Genomic DNA, 24,995 nt, shown 5'->3' on the forward strand with positions numbered 1-24,995 from the left:
AGCAACCCTGTCACTATTTTAATCTTAATTCTATCATTAAGCCAAACAACAGCTGAACATGACCTATCAGTCTTTTCAAGACAGTTGGCTCTGTCTGGGGTAGACAAGGTATATAGACGTGATTATATGTTGAACCTTTGAATGAAATGTATGTGTAGTCACTCTTCTTTTTTAAGGGGGGGTGGAGGTTTGTTATCTTCTTCTGCACTCACTCTTTGGAAGCGGTAACAAACCTAGTTTTAGTAATTTATTCGACTTCAACTAATGTTGTGTAACCAAAAGATATCACAATGTTATTAACTTATGTTCGAAATGTCCTATATAATTAGAATTTGGGTAGACTTCCGATTCGCCAAACCTTACATCATGCGAACCGTTGTATTTTGGAATTCCCACGTCAATTTTCCCCGAAATATACAACTTGGGGATTATCAAGGCAAGAAATGAATAGGCATTATTTGAGTTTAAGTGCACTAACTTGGGCCTCATACCACAAGGAAGATTGAGGTCAAACGCACTTAACGTTTAAAATGTTGAAGTTTAACCAATACATCAGAAGATGATAAAATTTGTTTAAATACACACAATATAAAATAGACTTACCCTACACAAATTCACTCACTATTTATTACTTTAGTCGCCTCTCACAACATCCACGTTAAATTGAGTAATACCATTCTAAAATGCTGTGAACATTCACGAAAGTACATTTTCGAATTAACACATCATACGCCAATGCAAATTCCTTCAGCGGCCAATGCGACAAATTAACTTTTCATGTCTCATTTAGCAGTTCGACAGAACAAACAAAAGCCATAATTTTGTGTAAAGAACCTTTCGTATCGTTAAAAATTTGATGGAATTTTTCATTATTCAATTTCACAGAACAAAACCTGCTGGCGGACGCGGTAAACTGGACTGTTATTATAAAATTAAGGTAAATATCAATTTCATGTAAGTAATTAGAATGACAATAATTATATAATTAACATATATGTATATGATAACATATATACATATGTTCAATTCAATTAATGTAATGAAATACCGCAGACATAAATTACACACATACATTCATATAGTCACGTCTATATTCCTTGCGGGGTAGACAGAGCCAATAGTTTTGAAAAGGCTGATAGGCAACGTTCAGCTTTTTGGCTTAATAACAGAATTGAGATTCAATTAGTGACAGGTTGCTAGCCTATCGCCTAAAAGAAGAATCCCAAGTTTTGAAGCCTATCCCTTAGTTGCGTTTTACGACATCCATGGGAAAGAAATGGAGTAGTCCTTTTCTTTTTTATTAGTGCCGGGAACCCGTACGGTTCTAAGTGTAGTTTTTATTAAGAGAAGGAAAGGAAGGAGCCAAAGACGAAAGCACATTTTTAAACTTTGTCATAGTCTATTTATTTTTTTTATCCTAATCAAAGTAACATTAATTTTAAAGCTCTTATGTTTTAAAAGAAAAAAAAAATTACATTTTTAAATAATGTACAATTTATATTGTATTTAAGTATGAAATTAAATTATGTGATTTTAAATTAAGAATTTGTGGGAATCCTCTTTATTGGTCTCCCGCATTGTTATTTTTTTGTGGATTTGGCAAGAAGTAGACAAGTCCTGAAACACCTGAAAAAACGAGTAAATATCTTTTATACTGCTAAAATCATAGAGTGGGAGTTAGGAGTGTGGATGAAGCGAAATAATGAGCTATGTGACATGTAGAAAGATTGTCTCTGCCTTCTACTTCGGGAAAATGGCGTGATTTTATGTATGTATATAGGTAGGTCAGTATTAGAATTTATCTTGTTATGTGTTTGTAACCTTTTAGTCAAAAATACTTAATGTACGTACATTTCAATAAATCAAGTGAAAACATGTTATTAATTGTAATCAGAAAGGAAATAAAAGATTTACTTACAAACAGTGATCGCAGACATTGTTAAAAATGGCACCATGCACCCAGCTTGCAACATTATAGGAAATACTACGTTTCCCAGTAAAGATCCTGTTCTCCCAGCCATTAAAATCAAAGATATTGTCAAAGTCCTGAAAAAATGATTATATTTGAGGTGGAATTGTGGGATATTTAAATTTACATCTAAAATTTCTGATACTCTCACGAACGATATGACAAGTCTATTAAGCCGACACTGAAATTTCTGTTCTAATTTTGTAATTTATATAATAAATTTATATTCAAAGACATAGATAGATGGATAGAATACATTTAATTTCACATAAATTATAATAATAATAACTCATTCTAAACTTATATTAAGCTGATGTACAAAAGGCGGCGTTATTGCATTATGCAGTCTCTTCCAGACAACCACAAGAACATTTCATGAAGAGAGAATTTGGTGAGGGGTAGTAAGAGAATATACAGATTTATTATCCGGGCTACTTTATCTTCATGGAACGCCTAATTAGTATTTTTTTAAAGGTATACAAAATTTGAACAAAGATTAAGACATTCTACAAGCCATAACTTTAACTTACTTAGGACCCCGAAGACCGAACCGAGAGAAATAAATTATTATACATACCGCAATGTCGTAGGAAACACCCTAACAAGTATACTCTGCTGAAGGCTCAAGACAGTCTGCATAAGCCCACACGTCGCAGAAATCAAGATGGCGATTTGCAAAGAGGTATACGTCCAGTAGAGACTTCCAGAACAGGCGGCGCATAGCAACAGCATTATGAACATGAGCGGCTTCTGACCGACAATAGATACCAGGTAACCATTGATGCTGATGCAGAAGAGGGATAAGACACCCATGATCACTCCATTTATGTACGTATCAGAACCACTTAATTGCTGTAATAGAAAATACATGATCAAGAGTAGTTTTTTTTTTTTTTTAATTTCGTTGTCAGTATTGATTGGGGTAGGAACCAAGATTAGAAACATCATGTAATTAACGGATGTCTTCTCTGACTTCTGCGTTGACAAGAGTTAACAGACAAATTGTAGTAAGCTAGGATAATGGTTACAAATTCTGCTGCTTGAATGTACAGTTTTTCGCATAGTTTAACATTACCGTTATGAGCATCTTGAGAATCAGGCTAATTCACTAATGTAGGTATATCTGTAGCCACACACATTTTAATTTAAGTTTGTTCTGAAATGTCATCAGTGAAATTTCTTACCGGTATACATATATCAGATCCAGTTATATTGCTCTTCATAACAGCAGTTTTACTAAGTCCCTCCGTGTACTCATCTAACATGACACAAAACTGTTGAGTCTCATTATGGGCTAACTGATAATTCTCGACGATCGTTGAAAGTTGTGGGAACCAAAGCCGTAATGAGGTATATCTGAAATATAACAAAAAACTCAGAGAAGGCTAGTTTTGTCAAATTTTAGGAAGACGAAAACCTAAAAAGATGTATTTAGGAAGTAATAATGAAGATCTACTAAATGCAAAGGTTTAATGAAAGTATGAATGCATTTAAGACATTATGTCCGCTCATTATTCATCATCCGCTCATGTTCATACGCAATTTAGATGGCATTATGTTAATTTATACAAAATCATAGATACACGTCTTGTTCCATTAGAGATGGAAAAAGCCAACAGTCTGGACAAGGCTCAAAGGTCACGTTCAGCTGTATTTGGAATGGAATTAAGGTTCAGATATTGACAGGCTGCTAGCCCATCGTCTTACATAAGAATCCGAATTTGTTTAGCCTTTTCTAAAACAACATGATATATAATTATGTAATAATGATAAAGATACTTACGCTAAAAGGCACACAGCAGTCTGAAGAGAAAACTGTATGAGATGAAACAGGAATGGTCTTCTGAACAACGTCTTAACTTCATAGAGAGCGTTCACCAACTGCTTTTTTATACTGTATTTATCCGTGGGCACGTATTCTCCTGTCACATTGAGACTCTTGATCTTTAAAAAAATCAATAAAAAACAGCAATAAGGCAACCACGTTTGATAAATTAGGTAGACAGGGTCAGTTTATCAGCACAGTTGCCAAACGAGTAACTGTACTAATTAACTGACTAACTAAACTGATTGCTAACCAATCTTCTAAGGAAGATAATATTAATCGTCGTTTCATCTTGAACAAATTTGCAGATTGCAGACATTTGGATATGTTACCATGGTCCAAATAGGTTAGGTTCGTCAGCAAGGTCACGGAGGTCAGATGAGAACTGATTAAGGATAAAAAGGGTTAAGAAACTAACAACTCACTTAGGTGCATCAGACAACGACTCTGATTTGACTTCGCAAATTTGGGTGAGGAGGGGCGAATTTATAAAAATAGAGACAGGTTGATAGCCCATCGGTTTAAAGAAGAATATCAGGTTTATACCTGTGCCTTTTATTTTAAACTTACCGGAAAGGTATCTCTGTCTTGTCCTGTATTGATGCTGTATATATCCTTCAATATTTCCAAGGCTTTATTCTCTTGTCCATGGCTCAGTAAGAATTTGGGGCTCTCAGGCAAGTAGTAGTATGATATGCCAGCAATCAAACTAAACGCAGAACATACGTAGAAATAGAAATTCCAAGCGTGGAGTTCTGAAAAACATTTCAAAATAGTTTGCGTAACTATTAAATATTTCTATTCTAAGTTTGGAGAGTTGTGAAGTTGACGTTGCTGAAGAAAATGCTCCAGTGCAGTTTGTTACCGCTTCTTCTGCACTGACGCCTTGGAAGCGGCAGTAAACTTAGTTTTAAGTAATTTATTTGGCTTGAAACCAAAAGATTTGACAATTATTAAGCGATATGAAGTATCCTAAAATAATGAATAAAAAATTTTTAAGGTAGAATTTTAATATTTTTTTAAAGTATTTATATAAAAATAGTAACCAGCCTCCGTTGCATGGCGCATGCGACGCCGCTTATATCGCGCAAAAGCTATCACTACTACTACTTTTGTTTTATATAATCACGTCTACATCCCTTGCGAAGTAGACAGAGCCAACAATCTCGAAAAGAGGCCACGTAGCTGTTTGGCTTAACGATTACATTATGTTTTAAAATTATATTTATTTAATTTCAAATGTAAACATTTTTTTTCTATTTGCCCTTCAAATTAAATATGTATATAGATAACACGAAACCATAATACTATTAAGATTCCGTTATCAGTTATTAATGATTCATCAAAATACAATAACTATTATACTTGATCAATTAAACTCTTGTTCTATTTCATTCTAAAACGAAGAATCATGGTCACCATTTATATAAAGCGGATATTGAACAAAAGATTAAGTAATTTCTTTTTTGCCCAATTTTATGACTTTAAATCTTCAACAAGCAACTAAAACGAACTTTATATCTTTACTTTTAGGTATAAAATACACAAACATATATAAAACTACGTCTCTTTCCCGAAGGGGTAGACAGAAGCAATACCTATAATATAAGGATAATAAATAAAAAATTGGAAACTCAAAATTGAACTGATAATGAGCAAATTATTAAGTATTTCGTCACAAGCACATTTTTATGCATTGTAGCAAAAAAGTTAAGGTTTCAAATCACGCAAGAACAAATTGCTAGCTTATACATTAGTTCAATTTCAATAAAATGATCGTAAGACAAGATTTTCTTCCATAATATAAAAAAGAAATATTCATTATTGAAAAACAAAAAGTAACTTATCCAATCATCAGATATTATAAATCATTGCCATTAATATAATCAAACAAGCCCCTTTTCAGGAAATCAATGCTACAACTTCTGAGTATTGACAGAGCTAACATCGTAATTAAGATAACGTTACAATTTTATCAAGATAACTAACTGAACTATGCAAATTATCTGCTACACAAAATCATATGTTTTATAACGTACTTCCAGCTTTTGTTGACATAAGCATTTATCTCGGGTATTCATATTTGTCTTAGTACAGTCGCGCGCAATAAATTTGATCATAATTGGTAAACAAGCGTCATTTTGCCTACAGGTGACTGTACGAATGTGTGTTACACCATATTACCAAGTGTTACTAGATGTCAAATCTAGAATAACGCTACATATATTTGTATTGCACAAATGTTTGTAACTATGTAAGGATTAAGATAACAATAACCAAACTATAGTTAAAGTTCTTATAAGTGAGAACCTTAAACCTTCGATTTAAGGTTCTCTTAAACATATATATCCCCATCTGAACAAGGTATGACCTATCTCCTTTATCTTTTATGTACACTAGTTTTATAAACATACTTGCTTAGATAATCGGTAAAAAGTCAGGTCAAGAATATCCTTATCCGATGACTTTATTAGAAAAGATTAGTGTGGAAGAAACACAAAAAGTTGAATTGACTGTTAGATTCATATTCATTCATTCATATAATCACGTCTGTATCCCTTGCAAGGTGGACAGAGCCAACAGTCTTAAAGAGACTGATAGGCCATGTTAAGCTTAATGATAGAATTGAGATTCAAATACTGACAGGTTGCTAGCCCATCGCCTATAACCATAAACTTGGGATATATCCCTTAGTCGCCTGTTAGATAGTGCTAAATATTAAAAGTCCGCCCATTGTCTCAACATAATTTATATAGTAAAGTTAAAATAAATGAATAAGAAGTTTGCAAGGATCGTGGCCGGTAGAAAGATGTAGTCTTTAGAAAAGATCATTAAGCCGTACAGCTGAACGTAGCATGTCATTCTTTTCGAGACTATTGGCTCTGTCAACCCCCAAAGGTATGTAGACGTGATTATATGTATTATATGTATGTGTTGTATAATTACCAAAACAGCCTTTCCATAACACCACATCCCACGGCTGAATTAAAAGGCCCCAAGACAACAAAGCCATGATGACCAAAGATATTGACATAAAAGACGCATGCACCATCATGACACGGTCCCTTACTTTCTTGTGTATGAATTCTGTGACCATCGACGCCGTAGCTCCGAAACTTATGCTTACACTAAAAAAAAAAAAGATTTTTTTAATCAGTGTACTGTTATTTGAAATTTTGCCTATTTTTTAATTAAATAAAGACTTTTCAATATAACGATCGGGTAAGTTGTCTGTTACGATTTGAAAACTAAACTATTAACCTATTTTGATAAAATTTTTGTGTGAATAAACTTTATAATCCGGCGTCAAGTATATAATACTTTTTTTTTTAATTCTCACGCGCATTGGAGTTTTAATTTAAGACAGAGTAATTAATGTGTTTGAATGACTGGTAAAAATGTCTGTAGTAACCAGAACATAATTAAGTACAAAAATTATATGTCAATAGAATTTAATAATGATTTAGTTATATCTTAGAGTATTGACTTAATTATCTAATTATGTCATTGAGTTACAAAGTTAACCTATTTTTATTGAAGCAAAAATTGCCATAGTCACGAGAATCATTATTTGACACAAGAGAAATAATATACCACAATCATGATATAACCGTCAATTTTTAAGACATGGGTTAAGACAAGCACGCAACACTCATTTAATTTTTCTTTTCTGTGATGAAAAATGGAGGTGAGCAAAGATGATACCGAAACATTTATATGTAATTATGTATATGATACATTTAGAATTCATTTTGTCATTAACTTTGTCATCTGATTAGGCCCTGTTTTTATAGAATCGTATTTGTTTCATAATAATATAGAAAACATAAGTTTAAATTCACATTAATATAAAAATTTTTGCTACCCGCATTTTTTTTAATAGTACTTAATTAAAATATTGGTGAACAAAATGCAATTCACTCAAATGCGGATAACGTTACATTTTTTTTTTATTTAAAATATACAAGGCGCACCGTGTGGTTCCTGGCAACAATACAAAAAGAATAGGACCACTCCATCTTTTTCCTATGGATGCAGTAAAAGGCGACTAAGGGATATGCTTATATACTTGGGAATCCTCTTCTAGGCGATGGGCTAGTAACCTGTCACTATAGCAGCTGAACGTGGCCATTCGTTCTTTTGATAACTGTTGGCTCTGTCTATCCCGCAAGTCGCCGTGATTATATGTAATGTTACAAGTTACAAGGCGCACATACATCAACATACATACATATGGTCACATCTATGTCCCTTGCGGGGTAGACAGAGCCAACAGTCTTGAAAAGACCGAATGGCCACGTTCAGCTATTTGGCTTAATGATAGAATTGAGATTCCAATAGTGACAGGTTGCTAGCCCATCGCCTAAAAAAGAATCTCAAGTTTGTAAGCCTATCCCTTAGTCGCCTTTTACGACTTCCATGGGAAAGAGATGGAGTGGTCCTTTTCTTTTTTGTATTGGTGCCGGGAACCACACGGCACATGAAAAAATAAAAAAAGAATTTATTTTAAATACCTACATAGACCTATTTTCACATTTCCCTGACTTGATGCGACACAAAACCTTTTAACCCATACCTACAAGCCTGCCCACACATTGAGGCCGTCTAAGTATATTTACCGAAAAATCCTTCCCATATCACCACATGCCAAGACTGAGTAAGCAAACCCCATGACAAAAGCGCCATGATTATAGCGGACAGGTTAAAAAACGACGAGTGTAGCAAAACAATTTCGTCCCGTATGTTTTTAGGCGTGAATTCCGTGATCATGACAATTTTTACTCCGTTAAAGCATAAACTGAAAAACAAGAAATAATTGATAGAAAAAATAATTGAAGTTCTTTAACTTTAACTAAAGAACGTACGCAGTTCTGCCCGCGTATTATTTCGTAATAAATTAGTATTAATTCCGGTTTCCACGGGAAATCCTCTCTTAAGTACATACCTAGTCTACAAGGAACCTATAACATGCCAAAGTTTAGGTCTCTAGACACAGCGGTTTGGACTGTTCATTGTCAGTCAGTCAATCAGTCAGTAACGGAAGTGTTTTATATTATGTAGATACAGATTTTTTTACATACTAACCGAATAATGATGTTTATGCAAGCCAGACTGTTTTGATGTTTTCATTGACCAAAAATGATGATTATAGAAACCGAAAAAGGACGAGTAGTGAACAAAAATGTTTTTCGAGTAATAACAATTTAGTCTTCTCTTCTTACGAGTACTACTAACTTATAATTTCTGCTCTTTATATAACTAAATTGGGTACCTCAGCTACTATAGTAAAGGAAGTAATCTAACATTCTGTTGATCGTAGTCAGTGGTCATATACATTTCTATGGAAATCTGTAATTATAAAATACTAGTTTTCGCCCGTCACTCCGCTCCGCCAACGTGGAAATGCCATCCTTCGGATACTCCACCTTACGAGTATTGTACGTTCGCAAGATTCAGATGTGCCGTGTGGTTCCCAGCACTAATACAAAAAGAATAGAACCCCTCCATCTCTTTCCCATGGATGTCGTACACGGTAACTTAGGGATAGGCTTATTTTTCTAATTTAATTATTTACTTATTAATGTACACAGAAAACATCGAGACTGATAATCACAAGAAACAAAATTACAAAGGTTCAATACTTGGGATTCCTCTTGTTTTTGAACCTCAATTTCATCATGAAGCCTAGGTGAACGTACTTTTTTAGACGATGGGCTAGCATCCTGTCACTATTTCAATCTAAATTCTATAATTAAGCCAAACAGCTGAACGTGGCCTTTAAGTCTTTTGATGACTATTGGCTTTGTCTACCCCGCAAAGGATATATATGTGATTATATGTATATAGATTTCACATAACTGTTAACTTAGTTTGGCTTTTATAATTAGTTCAAATTTCAAAACAACACACGCAAAATGAATTCAGTAGATACAACATCATAATTGATTCAAATGAAAAAAAATAAAAACTCACAATATTCCTTCAAAGAGTTTCCCAAATAATAACATCCAATAACTCTGGCTGGAGCCGTTGAGTACCGCACAAACAAACATTCCTATATTACCTCCGACAAGAAATATTTTCCTCCCAAAAGCATCTATTAAGAATCCTGTAAATATACAGGCACCCACTTGACCTGAAAATGAAAAATAAATAAAGTATTTATTTACTTAGAGTCCAATGTATAATCGACAAATATTTTATGTACACATTATACAATGGCGAAACTTGATAGTGTAGTAGTGTATGCATCTTATATATAAAATTCTCGTGTCACAATGTTCGTTGCCGTAGGTACTCCTCCGAAGCGGCTTGACCGATCCCCATGATATTTTATGAGGCTATTGATTAGGTCTGAAAATCGGCCAACATCTATTTTTCTTACCCCTAGTGATAAGGGTTGTCCACTCTTAACATTTTTTTTTTTTTAAATGACTTAAAAATTATTTATATGGCAGAAAAACGTCTGTCGGGACAGCTAGTTATCTTCTAAATGTATAAAAGAAGAAAGTGAATGACTGGCTGATTTATCAACGCACAGGCTAAACTGCTCGGTCTAGAAACTTGAAATTAGGCGTGTACGTTCTTTGTGCGGTTTAGGGGTTCATTCGGATAGAATTTACCGCAAGATCTGTTCTTGCGGTAAATCCTATCCGAATTTACCGCGTGAATAGTGATTTTTAGTTTAACGCGGGCGGAGTGGCGGTCTATCAAGTGTCAGTATAAAATATTGGTGTTAAACGTAGATTTGGTGAAGAAGCACGTTCCAATAATTTATTTATATAGGTACCAGTGCACGCCTTAATTAGAATAAAAGTTTAGTTTCATTGTTTAAGCATTTATGTAGATCTATGTAACTATAATACAGTTGAAAGTTGATAAAATTCTTGGAAAGAGGAAAAACATTGGTAAGTATTTAAAAACTATAGCTATTTCACTTTTTAATATAAGGTGAAACGGAACAGCGATATGTTTTCCGCGCGATAAAAACAGCGCCACGGAGGCAAATCCGCTTTTTAACTTTTTTTTCTGCCCTTTTTCCAGTCTTCAGAATTCTTAATGTCAAATATACATAATAAGTTCTCATTACTAGTTATAACAAAGTGTCAGCTTAAAAATTTCTTTATTTATATTTTTGTGCGTGTTTTCATAACCATAATGGTAATAAAAATTAATAAGACCCAAGTCATTCTTGTTACTGTTTTAATCATTTTAATTAACTGCCTTTTATAAGAACAGACACGAAACATGCACTTATTTGTAACGTTTTAATAATTATTGAAGGGCTCACGCAATGAATTATTATCATGTTGTTTTCCGTTTATCTTACAAAATAAAAAGCAGAAAGTTCTGCATTTTCGGTCAATTCTTATTTTTACAACTAACACCACTTTGAAGAAATTTTTATAATGATTTTTCACGTTTATTGTCTTCATCAATTTTAATTTAAATTTTAGTGCCGTGTGGTTCCCGGCACTATTACAAAAAAGAATAGGACCACTCCATCTCTTTCCCATGGATGTCGTAAAAGGCGACTAAGGGATAGGCTTATAAACTTAGGATTCCTCTTTTAGGCGATGGGCTAGCAACCTGTCACTATTTGAATCTCGGTTCTATCATTAAGCCAAATAGCTGAACGTGGCCATTCAGTCTTTTCAAGACTGTTGGCTCTGTCTACCCCGCAAGGGATATAGACGTGATCATATGTATGTATGTATGTATGTATCAATTTAAACGAAAAAAAAATACTTTTAGCACCATTTTAGCTAGCCTTTTGAATAAAGATAAATCTCTAATGTTGTAACTTCAAATGTAAACTCTTTCTTAAGTCCGCTAGGTAAGCTCTAAGTCATAAAGGTCATATAACTCAGAAAATGTACGGTGGGATGTTCCGAGACTATTAGCTCTGTCTACCCCGTGAGATATTGAAGCCAGTAGTTATTTTATGTATATATGTTCAGTGAGTTTAAGAGAAAGCTGTGCTACCACGTCTTAATTGGCATAATGATAGGTGGCCCAGGTATCTCTCGACTTGACCATTTTGTCGCCTCTTCCCATCGTTTAAAAGGAGAATCCCAAGTTTATAAGCCTATCCCTAAGTCGCTTTTAACGACATCCATGGGAACGAGATGAAATGGTCCTATTCTTTTATTGTTCTTTAATTTTTTTTTATTGATACCGGGAATCATTATTTTTTTTATTGGCGCCGGAAACCACACGGCACTAACTAAACTAAAGTGGACTTACCAAAAAACGGCATAGCATTCAACAGTCCTTTCTGCATGATGGTCATGTTCAGGTCACATTCAGCATTTGGCAATATATATGATGCTGTGGTCGTGACGGCGGTCGAGGCTAGTACCGCTGCCAGAGTTGCTATCATTAGTCTCACGTGGAATTTTCCAAATTTACCCAGTAATAATGCCTCTTCTAATATCTGCATAGAGTTTCCATCTTTTGGTTGGTTTTCTGATGAAGATTTATAAATACTTTACTATTAGGTTCATAGGGGCTCAAAAAAATTTTTCCATACTACGTAAAGCAATATCTGGTCAATAAGATAATTTAATGAATGAAAAAACATTCTTCGTTCACTATCTTATTAACTAGTCTGTATGAAACATTCACACATATTAAAGAGTATCTATAATCTGCAAAACCGAGGTTTAGTTCGCATATTTTTAGAAAACTTTGAAAACAAAAATGACAATATGTTGTGATCAAAAACAGACTTTAAGAGGCTTTTTACAAATACGTAAGTAAATATTTTAAAAAAATTCAGAAAACCGCCTTAATAAATTAGAGTACAGTAATCCACTTATATGCGATCAATCATAATATCAGTTAAACTATCAATGATACATAGTCACGTCTATATCCCTTGCGGGGTAGACAGAACCAACAGCCTTGAAAAGACTGAACAGCTACATTCAGCTGTATGGCTTGATGGTGGAATTGAGATTCAAATAGTGATAGGTTGCTATAGTCTATCGCCTACTAGAAGAATCTCAAGTTTGCAGCGTTTTCCCTAGTCGCCTTTTACAACATCCCTGATAAAGATGTGGAGTGGTCCTATTCCAGTACCGGAAAACACACGGCATAAAACATATAATCATATTACCTTTGACTTCATTGTTGTCGCCCATTTTAACACAATTATCTATTAATTTTAATAATTAAAAATATCAATCAACAATTGAATCAATGAATCAACTCACTACACTAATACCTAACTTATTTAATTTTTATTTGTATCACAGAATCAATTTAATTTTCTTAATTTTCAAATAATGGTAAATTTTCTTCACTTTTTTTGTACTATAAAAAAATTTATTATAAAACCCCACGTCGTGTTTCTCCTACGTATGTCAAAGACAGAATACACTTGTTAATTTTGATACAGATAGTTAAATCAAACACACACGTATAAATTGTCTTTATCTTTGGATCTTCAATTCTCATAATGACTATTCGTTTTCTCAATAAGACAACATTTGACTGTTTGTTTTTGATCTGAAAATCGCGTGTATGAAGTTCAGATAATATCGTTTAAGAAATTATTTCATTGGTGACGAATTAAAGATTGGTTCCCGGCACCAATACAAAAAAGAATAGGACCACTCCATCTCTTTCCCATGGATGTCGTAAAAGGCGACTAAGGAATAGGCTTACAAACTTGGGATTCTTTTTTAAATGATGGGCTAGCAACCTGTCACTATTTCAATCTCAATTCTATCATTAAGCCATATAGCTGAACGTGGTCATTCAGTCTTTTCATGACTGTTGGCTCTGTCTACCCCGCAAGGGATATAGACGTGACCATATGTATGTATGTGACGTATTAATATAGGGTATTAGAGCGTTGGTGGTCAAACCGGTAAGGTACTTGGTTAAATTGCGTGATCCGCACAGGTTCAAATCCCACCTCGGCCATGTAGGTACCTATGATTTGTTTCTTTACGTTTGTTACTAACCGATGCTCTTACGGTGAGGGAAAACATCCTGAGGAAACCTGCACATTCAGGCAACTGGATGTGCAACCATGGTTTATATATGTATGTCACTTGTACTTGTTTTATACATAAACATTTCAAATGTATGATACAATAATATTAAATAAGAAACCTTAATTTTCTATTAATGATAAGCTTTCAAATGAAAAGAGGTGTATAATTGAGCCAAATTAATCGAGCCCAATAAATCTCCGCCCTCAGGAACTGGTTAATTAAAACACGAAATTCTCTATTCAATGCTGACAGCACTGAAGTAGAAATATACTAAAGTCCAAGGAATTAAATATTCTCTTATAAAATAAAATTTAAATCCAACCAATACAGTAAATATGTAGACTGTTGACCGCAACTCTATTCGGGTTAAACCTAAAATCTATTCTAATCTTTTCTATATCTATGCCAAATTTCATCAGTTTGGTAGAGGACATTTTGAGATTATTCGTTACAAACATAAATACAAAAACACATTTTTTCTTCTCTTTTTAGTTTGAATTTGCATAATTGGTACCACATTCGATGCCAACACACAATGGCTACACTTTTGACTCGATTTTGTTCACAGTTTTAATAGTAAGTTGCAATTTTTTTGTAACACACATTTTTTATGATTTACCTATTTAATTTTTTTTAACAATAGCATGTTTTTAGGATATTTTTTATATGTTTAATAATTACGTCAAGCCGTTGGTAATGGACTGGATTAATCTCTTTTTGATAAAAAATCCATTTTAATTTATAATGTTTTGTCTCTATCCTTGTATCTACTCTACGAACAACGGGCTCTTGCTCAAAGGTCTGCTCAATTAAAGGGGCTAAATGCATGAACAAAATCACAACGTTTGTATTTTAGACTAAGTTTGGAAGTATACTTTTAAAAATTTTAGTTATTCTTCTTAAATACATAATATTTAAGACCTTGTTGTACTCATATTATACAATAAAGTTTGAATTTGAATTAAATATTGACGGTAAGTCCTATTCCTAGTCATTTAACTCAAATTATAATCATTCAGTGATTGATATATACTCGTATAGATTACATACAAAATGTATCGTACTGATTTTGTCATTGACCATATCAAAATTAGATGAGAAATGTGTGGTATTCGGCACCAATAGAAAAAAGAATAGGACTGCTCCATCCCTTTCACACGGATGTTGTAAAAGGCGTCTAAGGGATTGGCTTATAATCTTGGGTTTCTTCTTTTGGGCGATGGGCTGGCAACCTGTCACTATTTGAATGTCAATTCTATCATTAAGTGAACGAGGCCTGTCAGTCTTTCAAGACTGCTTGCTCTGTGTGTCCCAAAAAGGGATATAGACGTGATTATATAAATTAATGAAGAAAAAGATTAAATGAATGAAATGTTGCTACTGATGGCTATGTACACTTGCCCGTTACACCATCATTTCAATCTATTTTTAACCGCCTTAAAAATGCTGGTTCTCAGTCTGTATGTGTGTAAGTTTGAAGTATGTCCGCGATTATCTTGCATTTCGCTGGACCGATTTTGGTACGGGTTTTCAGAAAAGTACGTACTTAGAAGATGGTTTTAGAAAATTAACCGATTTAAGAAATGGAGGATAGCGATAGGAGGCGGTTCTCTTTATTCACAAAAGTAAATATCACCCTTTTTACCAAAACAAAACGGTCAATTGAATTTGTTCTATAAGAACTGCATCTTAAATGGTTAATCTCTAGAGCACTTAGTAAAAATTTTAAAAACAATTGGAAATGCATTTAGCTCTCCAATGCAAATCTGGAAGCCGGCTCCGTGCCTGTTCACAGTCAGAATTGTATTATACAAATTTAATAAACAGACGAAATTGCCTCACATTTTCTATGATAGCGCTTGAGAAGCAAATATTGGATTCTTGGAACACTACGAGTATGTTACCAATTTATTATTTCGTTGAAATAAGTTCAGATTTAAATGTTTTCGTTTTTATAAGAGTCGACGAATAAGTATGAGATTTTTCAATGTGGTGACCAGTGAAAAAAAATCTCTTATGTGGATGTCGTGGAAGGCGACTGCGGTAATTACCAAGGACAAGGACCCAACTAAAATATTCGTTAATATTATTTATTTATCTATGTATTGGCCTTTTGTACAACTCGATAAAATTACTTATATATTTGCGCACATCCAATTGTAAAACCCATTTCAAATTTGATAACTTACGAGTATGACAAATAAAATGAATTCAAACCTTAGATTCAGAAATATTCAGACCGATTACTGGTACAAAGTTAATTTGAAATGTTATATAGGTAATAAGTCTTTAATTACACCTACTCACCTAGTAATGCAACGAAAAAATCATTTTTGGATATAAAGAAACGTTCAACACGAAGGTTTAAAACCGTTCACTTAGTGCGCACTAGAAAATGAATTCAATTTTTCGAATACCGTGTGCTCGGTTTACAGAATTTTCATTCAGTTTTAGTGAAACACTGGTTTCTAGAAAACGTTTATAAAAACACTGGTATTTCAGTGTACCGACGAATTGTTTTTATATGAATATTTTTATTTTTCTTAGTGTGTGTAGGTACCCGAAACCGACGAGCTTGCATGAAGAGATTTTATGAATGTGCATGAAGCGATAGAAGTATGCAGGGATCGTGGCAATTGGAATGTTGTTGTTTCTGTCTATCCCTCCAGATTTTTTATTTAATTTCTCACATTCATTTTCAGTTGTTTGCTTATCTATTTATTTATGGAAATATTTAGTCCATCAAATTAGACTTTTCAGAATATTCTGCAAATTTCAAAAAAGACCGGCTTTTCATATGTTCAATTTCCATGTATCTTCTGAAAATCTCAAGTGAAGTCTGTAACATATTTTAAAATGTTCTTTTTTATTTTCAATAAACATAAATATACATACCAATATATATAGATATAACATTCCTGAACATAAAAGAAAAATATTGATTTTGTAAAAATAATGCATCAATGTATAACAAGTTTGAAAGCCAATAAAAAAAATACGTTAACCCAAATCAATACAAACAGCGTGCTTATGAAACAAAATGCAGTCAACAGATAAAAATAAAAAGAAACCGCAATATGAAAATAAATGCCAGAAAAATATTTTACTTAAATATTTAGTGTTCACTGAGTAACGGAGTTTGTACTCAATGTTGGTTTTGTGGCGAATAAAATGTTTATCTCTTAAATAGGTGTAACGTAAAATCGTTTTTATGTTTGTAGAGAAATAGGTTAACTTATCCTTTAAAAAATCCTTTAAAAGATGAAAATTCTTGTAGAAAATTCCAACATCCTTTAAAAAAAAAAACAGCCCATGAAATCCTTTAAGACTTTAAAAGCGACGCTAGCCTCAGAGGGGTTAAGTGCTTAGGTAGTTTGTAACTTAAAACTTTTTGGCAAATACTAGAGAGATAATTAAATTTATTAAAATGTAAAATGACACGAGAAAGTGCCTGCGTAAGCCTATTTTCTGAATAAAATATTGATTTTGATTTTAAGGTCAGACGAAAGTCACTTCGTGTAAAAGTCTGACTTTCCCAATATAAGGTCGCAGTCATAGGCACTACTTGGGCTTCGCTGCAATAAGGTGATGACGCAACTACTCTTTTTTGTCCCACAAAGTATATAGCTCTCTCATCCATGCATGTTCTCAGTTGCACCCTCTACAGAAGTGTCTCTGGGCCCTGGGTCCACCCTCTGACTTTTCTCTCTCCACTTGGTCCAGTTTACGGCGTCCACAGTTTTCAAGCCATTGGCTCGCATAAATTTGGTTTCAAGACGATATATAGCTAGATTTCTAAAATTAAGGCTAGCAAACCTCTCATCTCACCTACTCTATGATTTAACTTATGCTTTGATCGCTCTACACCTTTCTTTGTGTATTCATGCTAAGGTACATTTCGTACAACTAAACATTCTGTAATGAAATGATTATAAACCAATGCGCATTGAGTAAATGCAGTTGATGTCTAACTTGCTAAAAACCAACAATATAGTAATATAGGAAGATTTGAAACCTATACCTCTAATCTTTGCATGGTCCAAGTTTCACACTCCACCACCATATTTCAAGACCCTTAGTCTGCTTGGGTCAATAAAATACCCATACCAATATTGTTCCATCGGTTTAGCCGTAAAGGGTTAAACCCAGACATGAACTCCACTTTTGACACCCATTCCTCACATTCAAATGCCATATGTCTGAATGAGCTCAATCAAAACAAAGCCATTAAAAGTTGAAGTAACAAAGTGCGGACGATGCGTTCCGTTTCGCGTTATTAACCCGTTACGCCCGTCAGCCAAGCACGTGTGATTGATGGGGCCTCGCTTTTTGGGGGCCTCGCTTGTTAGGAGCTAAGCAAAAAGTACTAAAATACAGAGAAAATCACCTATACGATGACAGCTTTATCATCTTCGTCAGGATTGGATACAAAATGACCATAATATTAGATGAGAGTAAGTTGATTACTAGAGACTAGGCAAAGAATCCTTGAAGATGCTGTAGACTGGACAAAGTAGAAAGTTATATATTATACATATAAGGCGGACCGCATGCTCTGAAACTGACTGGCTTGAAACTGGGCATTCAGCTATCAACTGAACGTGGCCTTTCAGTCTTTTAAAGACTATTGCGTCTGTCTTTCCCGTGACGAATAAATACATGATTCGCTCCATACTCTAACACCTCATTTTTTAACATTGGGTTCAATTTACCAAAATTTTAATTAAAACATTACTGAGAGTTCAAAAGACTCGAGAGTTAGGTACTTAAAAATTTGTAGACTATAAAAATTAGGTTAAATGCCAGACATTAAATCGAGTCGTCTGGCGTCTAGACAAATACAAATATACCTTATTAATTTATTTTCGCCTGGTAATATTTTAATTGGCTTTCTGAAGGCACTTTTGACCTGGCAATTTTACACTAGGTATTAGTACTGACACAAAAGTCACTGATATTGCTACAAACATAAAATTACCGTGTGGTTTCCGGCACTTTGTATAATAGAATCACTCCATATTATTCCAATGAATGCCGTAAAACACGATTAAGGGAAAGGCGTACAACCCGTCACCATTTCAATCTCAATACCGTCATGAAGAACAGCTGAACGTGGCTTTTCAGTTTTTCCAAGACTGTTGGCTCTGTCTTCTCCGCAAGGGATATAGACGAAAGTAAAACATGCATTTTTTTCAAGAAGGTAAGCAGAGATTACATCTTTCCACATGCCACGATCCCTACACGCTTCTTTCACTTCATCCACACTCTTGACTCTTTTCCGTAATTCAAAACTAAAGTTGCCATCAAATCTCCACTTTCCCTATTCGAAGTCACTGCCTACCCCGTCAAGTATAAGGACGTACATACATACATACATATGGTCACGTCTATATCCCTTGCGGGGTAGACAGAGCCAACAGTCTGGAAAAGACTGAATGGCCACGTTCAGCTATAAGGACGTATTCGAACATAAACATGCAAAATGTCGACCATCCACCGCTAGCGTCCGCGTTGAATTTCATGAATAAATTCCCTTATTTCTAGCATCCGTTCCCATTTTATTATCAAGTGGCTTCAGTTTATCTTGTATACGTTTACTTTCTTATGTTCTGTTGTAGTTTTATTCCCGTTTTATTGTTTAAGATTTCAGTTTGAATCAAAATATACTTGCATGTATTAGGAAGTTTCATTTATAAACCTAATTATCTGCATTTACTGCAAAAGTTGCTTTTGCATACATACATATAGTCACGCCTATATGCCTTGCAGGGTAAACATTGTCAACAATCTTGTAAAACTTGGAAGGCCACAAGAACCACTCCATATTTTTCCCATGGATGTCGTAAAAAGCGACTAAGGGATAGGCTTTAAAACATGGGATTCCTCTTGTAGGCTATGGGCTAGCAACCAGCCACTATTTGAATCTCAATTCCATCATAAAGTCACACTGAACTGAAAACTGAACGTAGCCTTTCAATCGTTTCAAGACTGTTGGCTCTGTCTACCCCGCAGGGAATATAGACGTGTCTATTTGTTTGTATTTGAAGATAAAACCAATAATAAAGAAGAAAAAATAGACTTTAATTGTAAATCGAGCGCATCCAATTTTTTTTTATCTAATGCTGCAACTGTTTTCATTTCGACCTAACAAGCAGTATTCATCCAGGAAGTATATTCAATTACTTGTCTGTACTCTTAGAGTTACTATCTTATTGTAGAGCGCGCACTCAACTAGCTAAGTAATAAACGATGGTAATGGTTTAACAAAAATTTTGATTAAGACTGACTGACTAGCTTTCGCCTACAGTTCTACCCGTGCGATAAGTAATTATGTCCTTTTCCATCCACACTATACATTTTTGATGATTTAAATGTATGAAGTTTAATATATTTAAAGTACAAATTTAAAAATTGCATATTATTTTTAGGTTTGTTTCTTTATGACACGCCTCTTGCGACGTGATTGTCTAAAATATAAAAGTTATAATATTTAATATGCGAGATTAAAATCTCAGTAGAGAAACAAAGACTGAAATATTTTTAATATCTACCTACATCATCAAAATATAAAAAAATAATCGGTCCAACAGTTTTTTCTTCAAAAAAAAAAAAAAAACAGACGAACGTACTGACAAATTTTGGCATTAATAATAGTACAATTATGAATTAAACGAAAGCAAGTGTCATATTTTGTTATATGTCATTTTATGTGCAATAAAGAGTTTACAAACAAACAAACAAGTTTATATCACAAGAATTTAAAATCGCTATCTCTGCGCACGCTCCACTATAAGCTATGCTAACTCTTTACCCTTTACGAGTATTTTCTGTCCATCGAAGGTACCCTAATTGTGTGTTAGCAATTTAGGGCCTTCAATAGAAAGTGAGGCCCTTTGGATTACTTTAATTTAGAGTACGCTTCTGTAAAGAAGGAATACAGTTTCGCTTTTAAGAAACCTTTTTCAATAAAGCTGATTTAAGAGAAATTTTTGAAGCGTCATTTAGAGGATAGGTTATTTTACTGTAATACTATATTTATATTTCCTTGAACTTTTTCATATGTTTATGGAATTTACTAAGATGTGCACATGTGCTTATTATTTCCTGAAATAATTGTATTATCTATTGAGATAGGTACCACAATAGATGATTTTAATACAAAGAAGAAGAAAAAACAACCTGTAATATTTAATTATTATTTGTTTATCAAGTACCTTGTGACTTAAAGAATAGTTTTGAATAATAAGATTTAAAAAATTACCCTATATCAATTAAGGTTTCGTTTTTTTCTAGAGATTTCTGGATACAGTAGTGATTTACCCAGTCAGGGCGGACCACGAACTACTCTCCAGAAAAAAGACGCAACCGAGACTAATGTGAAAAGTTCATAATATTATATACATTTGACGGCCTTTGTGGCGCAGCGGTAGTATGCTTGTCTGTGACACCGGAGGTCCCGGGTTTGAATCCCTGGCATGATGAGAAAATAACTTTTTCTGATTGGCCTGGGTCTTGGATGTTCGTTTATATAATAGAATTTAGTATAATCTTAACACAAATCTCGACCTTTCTTCGAGGCTAACTCAATCTGTGTAATATGTCCCATACATATTTATTATTACTTTTATTATATATATGTTATACACCTATAAAACATAAGCATCATTTTACCATTATCAGTTGAAACAGAAATCTATTTCTTCTATAGACGGTCAGTACCCCGGTCACACAGATTCCACATTGTAGCAGCAAGTCTGGGCTTGGTCATTCAGAGTCCGAGACACAATGGCGCGGCGGCCTTTTGTGCGTCAGAGATTGTCTTCCTGCCTGTACCACTTTCTATTGTTAACCGGTTTCAGTCACACCTTTGATTCCTCCTTACAATTTCATAGTTCTTTCTTTCAGTGTTGAAATAGTTATTTTAACTTACTAAATGATTAAAAATCCGTGCACGCCTTTTGTGAAATTCTGAAATAATAGTTATATAGCAACTTTACGAGTTTTCAGTTTTTTTAATATACGTCATATTTTTTTCAAAGATACATCTGTAATATTGGCTAAATAATTTATTTGTCTAATTTATTGTACAAATGATTATATTTTATTGATGTAGTAAAAAGTTTTTATCTGTTATTTAACAGCGTAATATCAAAAGCCGTCTGTTTTCTAATAAAAGAGAAATTTAATTATAAATTTCCCAAAGAAATATCAAAATTATGCCATACTTGGGTGAAACAAAACTTTAATCTATCTAAATTTTTCACATTCAATATAGGCAGTCACACACTGATTCCACATTGTAGCAGCAAGTCTGGGCTTGGTCATTCAGAGTCCGGGACACAACGGCGCGGCGGCCCTTTGTGGGTCAGAGATTGTCTTCCTGCCTGTACCACTTTCTATTGTTCAAAAGTTACTGTGGCACCTTTCCTTTTTGCGATATCACAGAGCTTAAACGGCTATAATTATATATATTTAAACATTTTGCACGCCTCTTCGTAAAATCTTAATTTCATCCCAATATACAATATATTAGCCATGTCTATATCTCTTGCGAGGTAGACAGAACCAACAGTAATGTAAAGACTGAAATTACAGCCACAATCAGCAATATAGCTTCGTGATGGAATTGAGATTCTAATAGTGACAAGCTAGCCAATCGCCTACATGAAGAATCCCAAGTTTATAAGCCTATACCTTAGTCGCATTTTACGACATCAATGGTGAAGATATGAAGTGATTCTATTGTAAAGTGTGGGAAACCATACGATACAAAATTTTATCTGGATTTTATTAAAATATATTTTCCCTAAATCTCTGGAGAGGAGCGCAGGATCTGCCTGTGATCACGATCCTGGAATAAGTTAGGTTCATAGAACAAGAACTGTTATCTGGCCTCCAAAACTTAGCAAGGGAATGGGTTGGATTCCGATGCCCTTACGTTGAGGGATAGCATCGAGAACAAAACCTTTCTAGACCTTCTTAAGTCAACTAAATAAATATTTATTAAACTATTGAATTGATCAAGTTGGATTTTATAGGATTACAAAGTTACTTCACTCCCCCAATAATGGGTCAAATTCCAAATTCACAGTAACATCTCAACAATGACAACTGATTATGACAATGTATTGTAAGTACCTAGTGAGAAAGGTGTCTTTTATTTGTTTGTTTGTTTGTTTGTTTGTAAACTCTTTATTGTACATAAAAATAAATATAACAAATTACAAAACAGTTATTGGATTTAGAAGAATATGTACAATGGCGGACTTATCCCCAATGGGATTTCTTCCAGTCAACCAAAATATAAAGGAAAATCCAAAATTAAAAAGGCAGCGCCCATAAAAAGCAATAAGGATGCAGTATAATAAACAGTTTATTCATCATCTGTAGACCAAGATGCATAAAATGAACTGATCGATCAAGCCTGACCTTCTGAGATGGCCCATTTGACTTTTATAGAGCCCAGGGTTGTAAGAGATTTTATTGGCTACAGATAATATTTATGGCCGATAGGTAGAACCTATTGAAGGTTTAAGTATTAACATTTTCTTTCACGGAGCGAACAAAATGTATGAGAATACTGTATTTAGCTAACTCCCGGAGAAAATAGGAAATGGTGGTGGAAGTGGTTAAATTTGAACGGCTGAAATTGTGATGCGCGAGGGAGGAATCTAATATGTTTATGTATTTTATTTATAACTAGTTTTGTTTAAGCTATTTGTTGTAGATAATAAAAAATATATAAAAAATTAATCTCAATAATAAAAAATTATAACAAACAAATTTTCTTATAACAAATAGTCCTCGTTTAATTCCACACGAACATTAAATTCTCCAGTAAAAAGTCTGTCAGTCTGTCTTTTTGTACTGGTTATTCTACTGGTGTAAAATTTCTAAGCATTTGAAACGATGGGAGTTAAGGAAACTGCAGAATTGAATAGAAAAGAATAAATTTATTTTCAAAATTGGATACAAAGTATCCCTTATTGACGTCACATCACTTAAATCTAATTAGAACTACTACCGCTTCCAAAGCGCATGTGTAGAAGAAGCGGCGAAACAAACTACACTGCAGCATTTTCATCGGACGTCAATTTACAAATATAGATCTCTTAAATCTAAATCGTGGACGAATGCACATTGTCTACATTAAAAAAACATGAATTAATGTAGAACTAATTATGTCAATACGAATATTTCGTCAATTAGAAAATAACTAGCTGTCCCTGCAAACCTTTTTCCCATATTAATAAATTTAAAGAAATTTCTAGTTAAAAAAATGTTAAGTGTGGACCACCCTTATCACTAAGTGGTATGAAAAATAGATGTTGGCCGATTTTCAGACCTAATCAATAGCCTAATAAAATATCATGAGAATCGGTCAAGCCGTTTCGGAGGAGTACGGCAACGAACATTGTGACACGAGAATTTTATATATACCTAAGATGCATTTACTATCAAGTTTCGTCTTTGTATAATGTGTATATAAAATATTTGCCTCCGTGTTATTTGTGTGCCGTGTGATTCCCGGCACCAATACAAAAAAGAATAGGACCACTCCATCTCTTTCCCATGGATGTCGTAAAAGGCGACCAAGGGATAGGCTTACAAACTTGGGATTCTTTTTAGACGATGGGCTAGCAACCTGTCACTATTTGAATCTCAATTCTAAAATTAAGCCAAATAGCTGAACTTGGCCATTCAGTCCTTTCAAGACTGTTGGCTCTGTCTACCCCGCAAGGGATATAGACGTGAACATATGTATGTATGTATGTAAAATATTTGTCGATTATAGGTACATTGGACTCTAAGTAAATAAGTACTTATTTATATTTCATTTTCAGGTCAAGTGGGTGCCTGTATATTTACAGGATTCTTAATAGATGCTTTTGGGAGGAAAATATTCCTTGTCGGAGGTAATATAGGAATGTTTGTTTGTGCGGTACTCAACGGGAAGCGGCGGAACAAACTACACTGCAGCATTTTCACCGGACGTAAATTTACAAATATAGATCCCTTAAATCTAAATCATGGACGAATGCACAATTTCTATATTAAAAACCATGAATGAAAAAGTCAAAGAGCCACAGAGGGAGCCATAATTGAGGTTACATTTGGTATTGAAGGTGTAATTTGCCTGATTTTTCCAGGATCATGGTCTTACTGTCATGGTCTTGAATCATGGATGAACCCC

At 34.0% G+C, this 24,995-nt stretch overlaps 1 protein-coding gene across 1 annotated transcript; it reads right to left on the bottom strand.

Annotated features, from left to right (window-relative positions):
- Positions 1 to 1,395: 1,395 nt before the first annotated feature.
- LOC106131489 (synaptic vesicle glycoprotein 2B) lies at positions 1,396 to 13,171 on the bottom strand. Its single transcript, XM_013330602.2, has 10 exons — positions 12,916 to 13,171; positions 12,042 to 12,263; positions 9,768 to 9,930; positions 6,741 to 6,922; positions 4,365 to 4,549; positions 3,753 to 3,913; positions 3,154 to 3,325; positions 2,547 to 2,821; positions 1,919 to 2,046; positions 1,396 to 1,626 (listed from the first exon to the last, which is right to left on the bottom strand). The coding sequence occupies exons 1-10, from the start codon at positions 12,938 to 12,940 to the stop codon at positions 1,562 to 1,564; spliced, it is 1,578 nt and encodes a 525-aa protein (XP_013186056.1). The 5' UTR covers positions 12,941 to 13,171; the 3' UTR covers positions 1,396 to 1,561.
- Positions 13,172 to 24,995: the final 11,824 nt, after the last annotated feature.

The sequence above is a fragment of the Amyelois transitella genome, chromosome 20 (assembly GCF_032362555.1).
Source record: "Amyelois transitella isolate CPQ chromosome 20, ilAmyTran1.1, whole genome shotgun sequence".
NCBI classification, from domain to species: Eukaryota; Metazoa; Arthropoda; class Insecta; order Lepidoptera; family Pyralidae; genus Amyelois; species Amyelois transitella.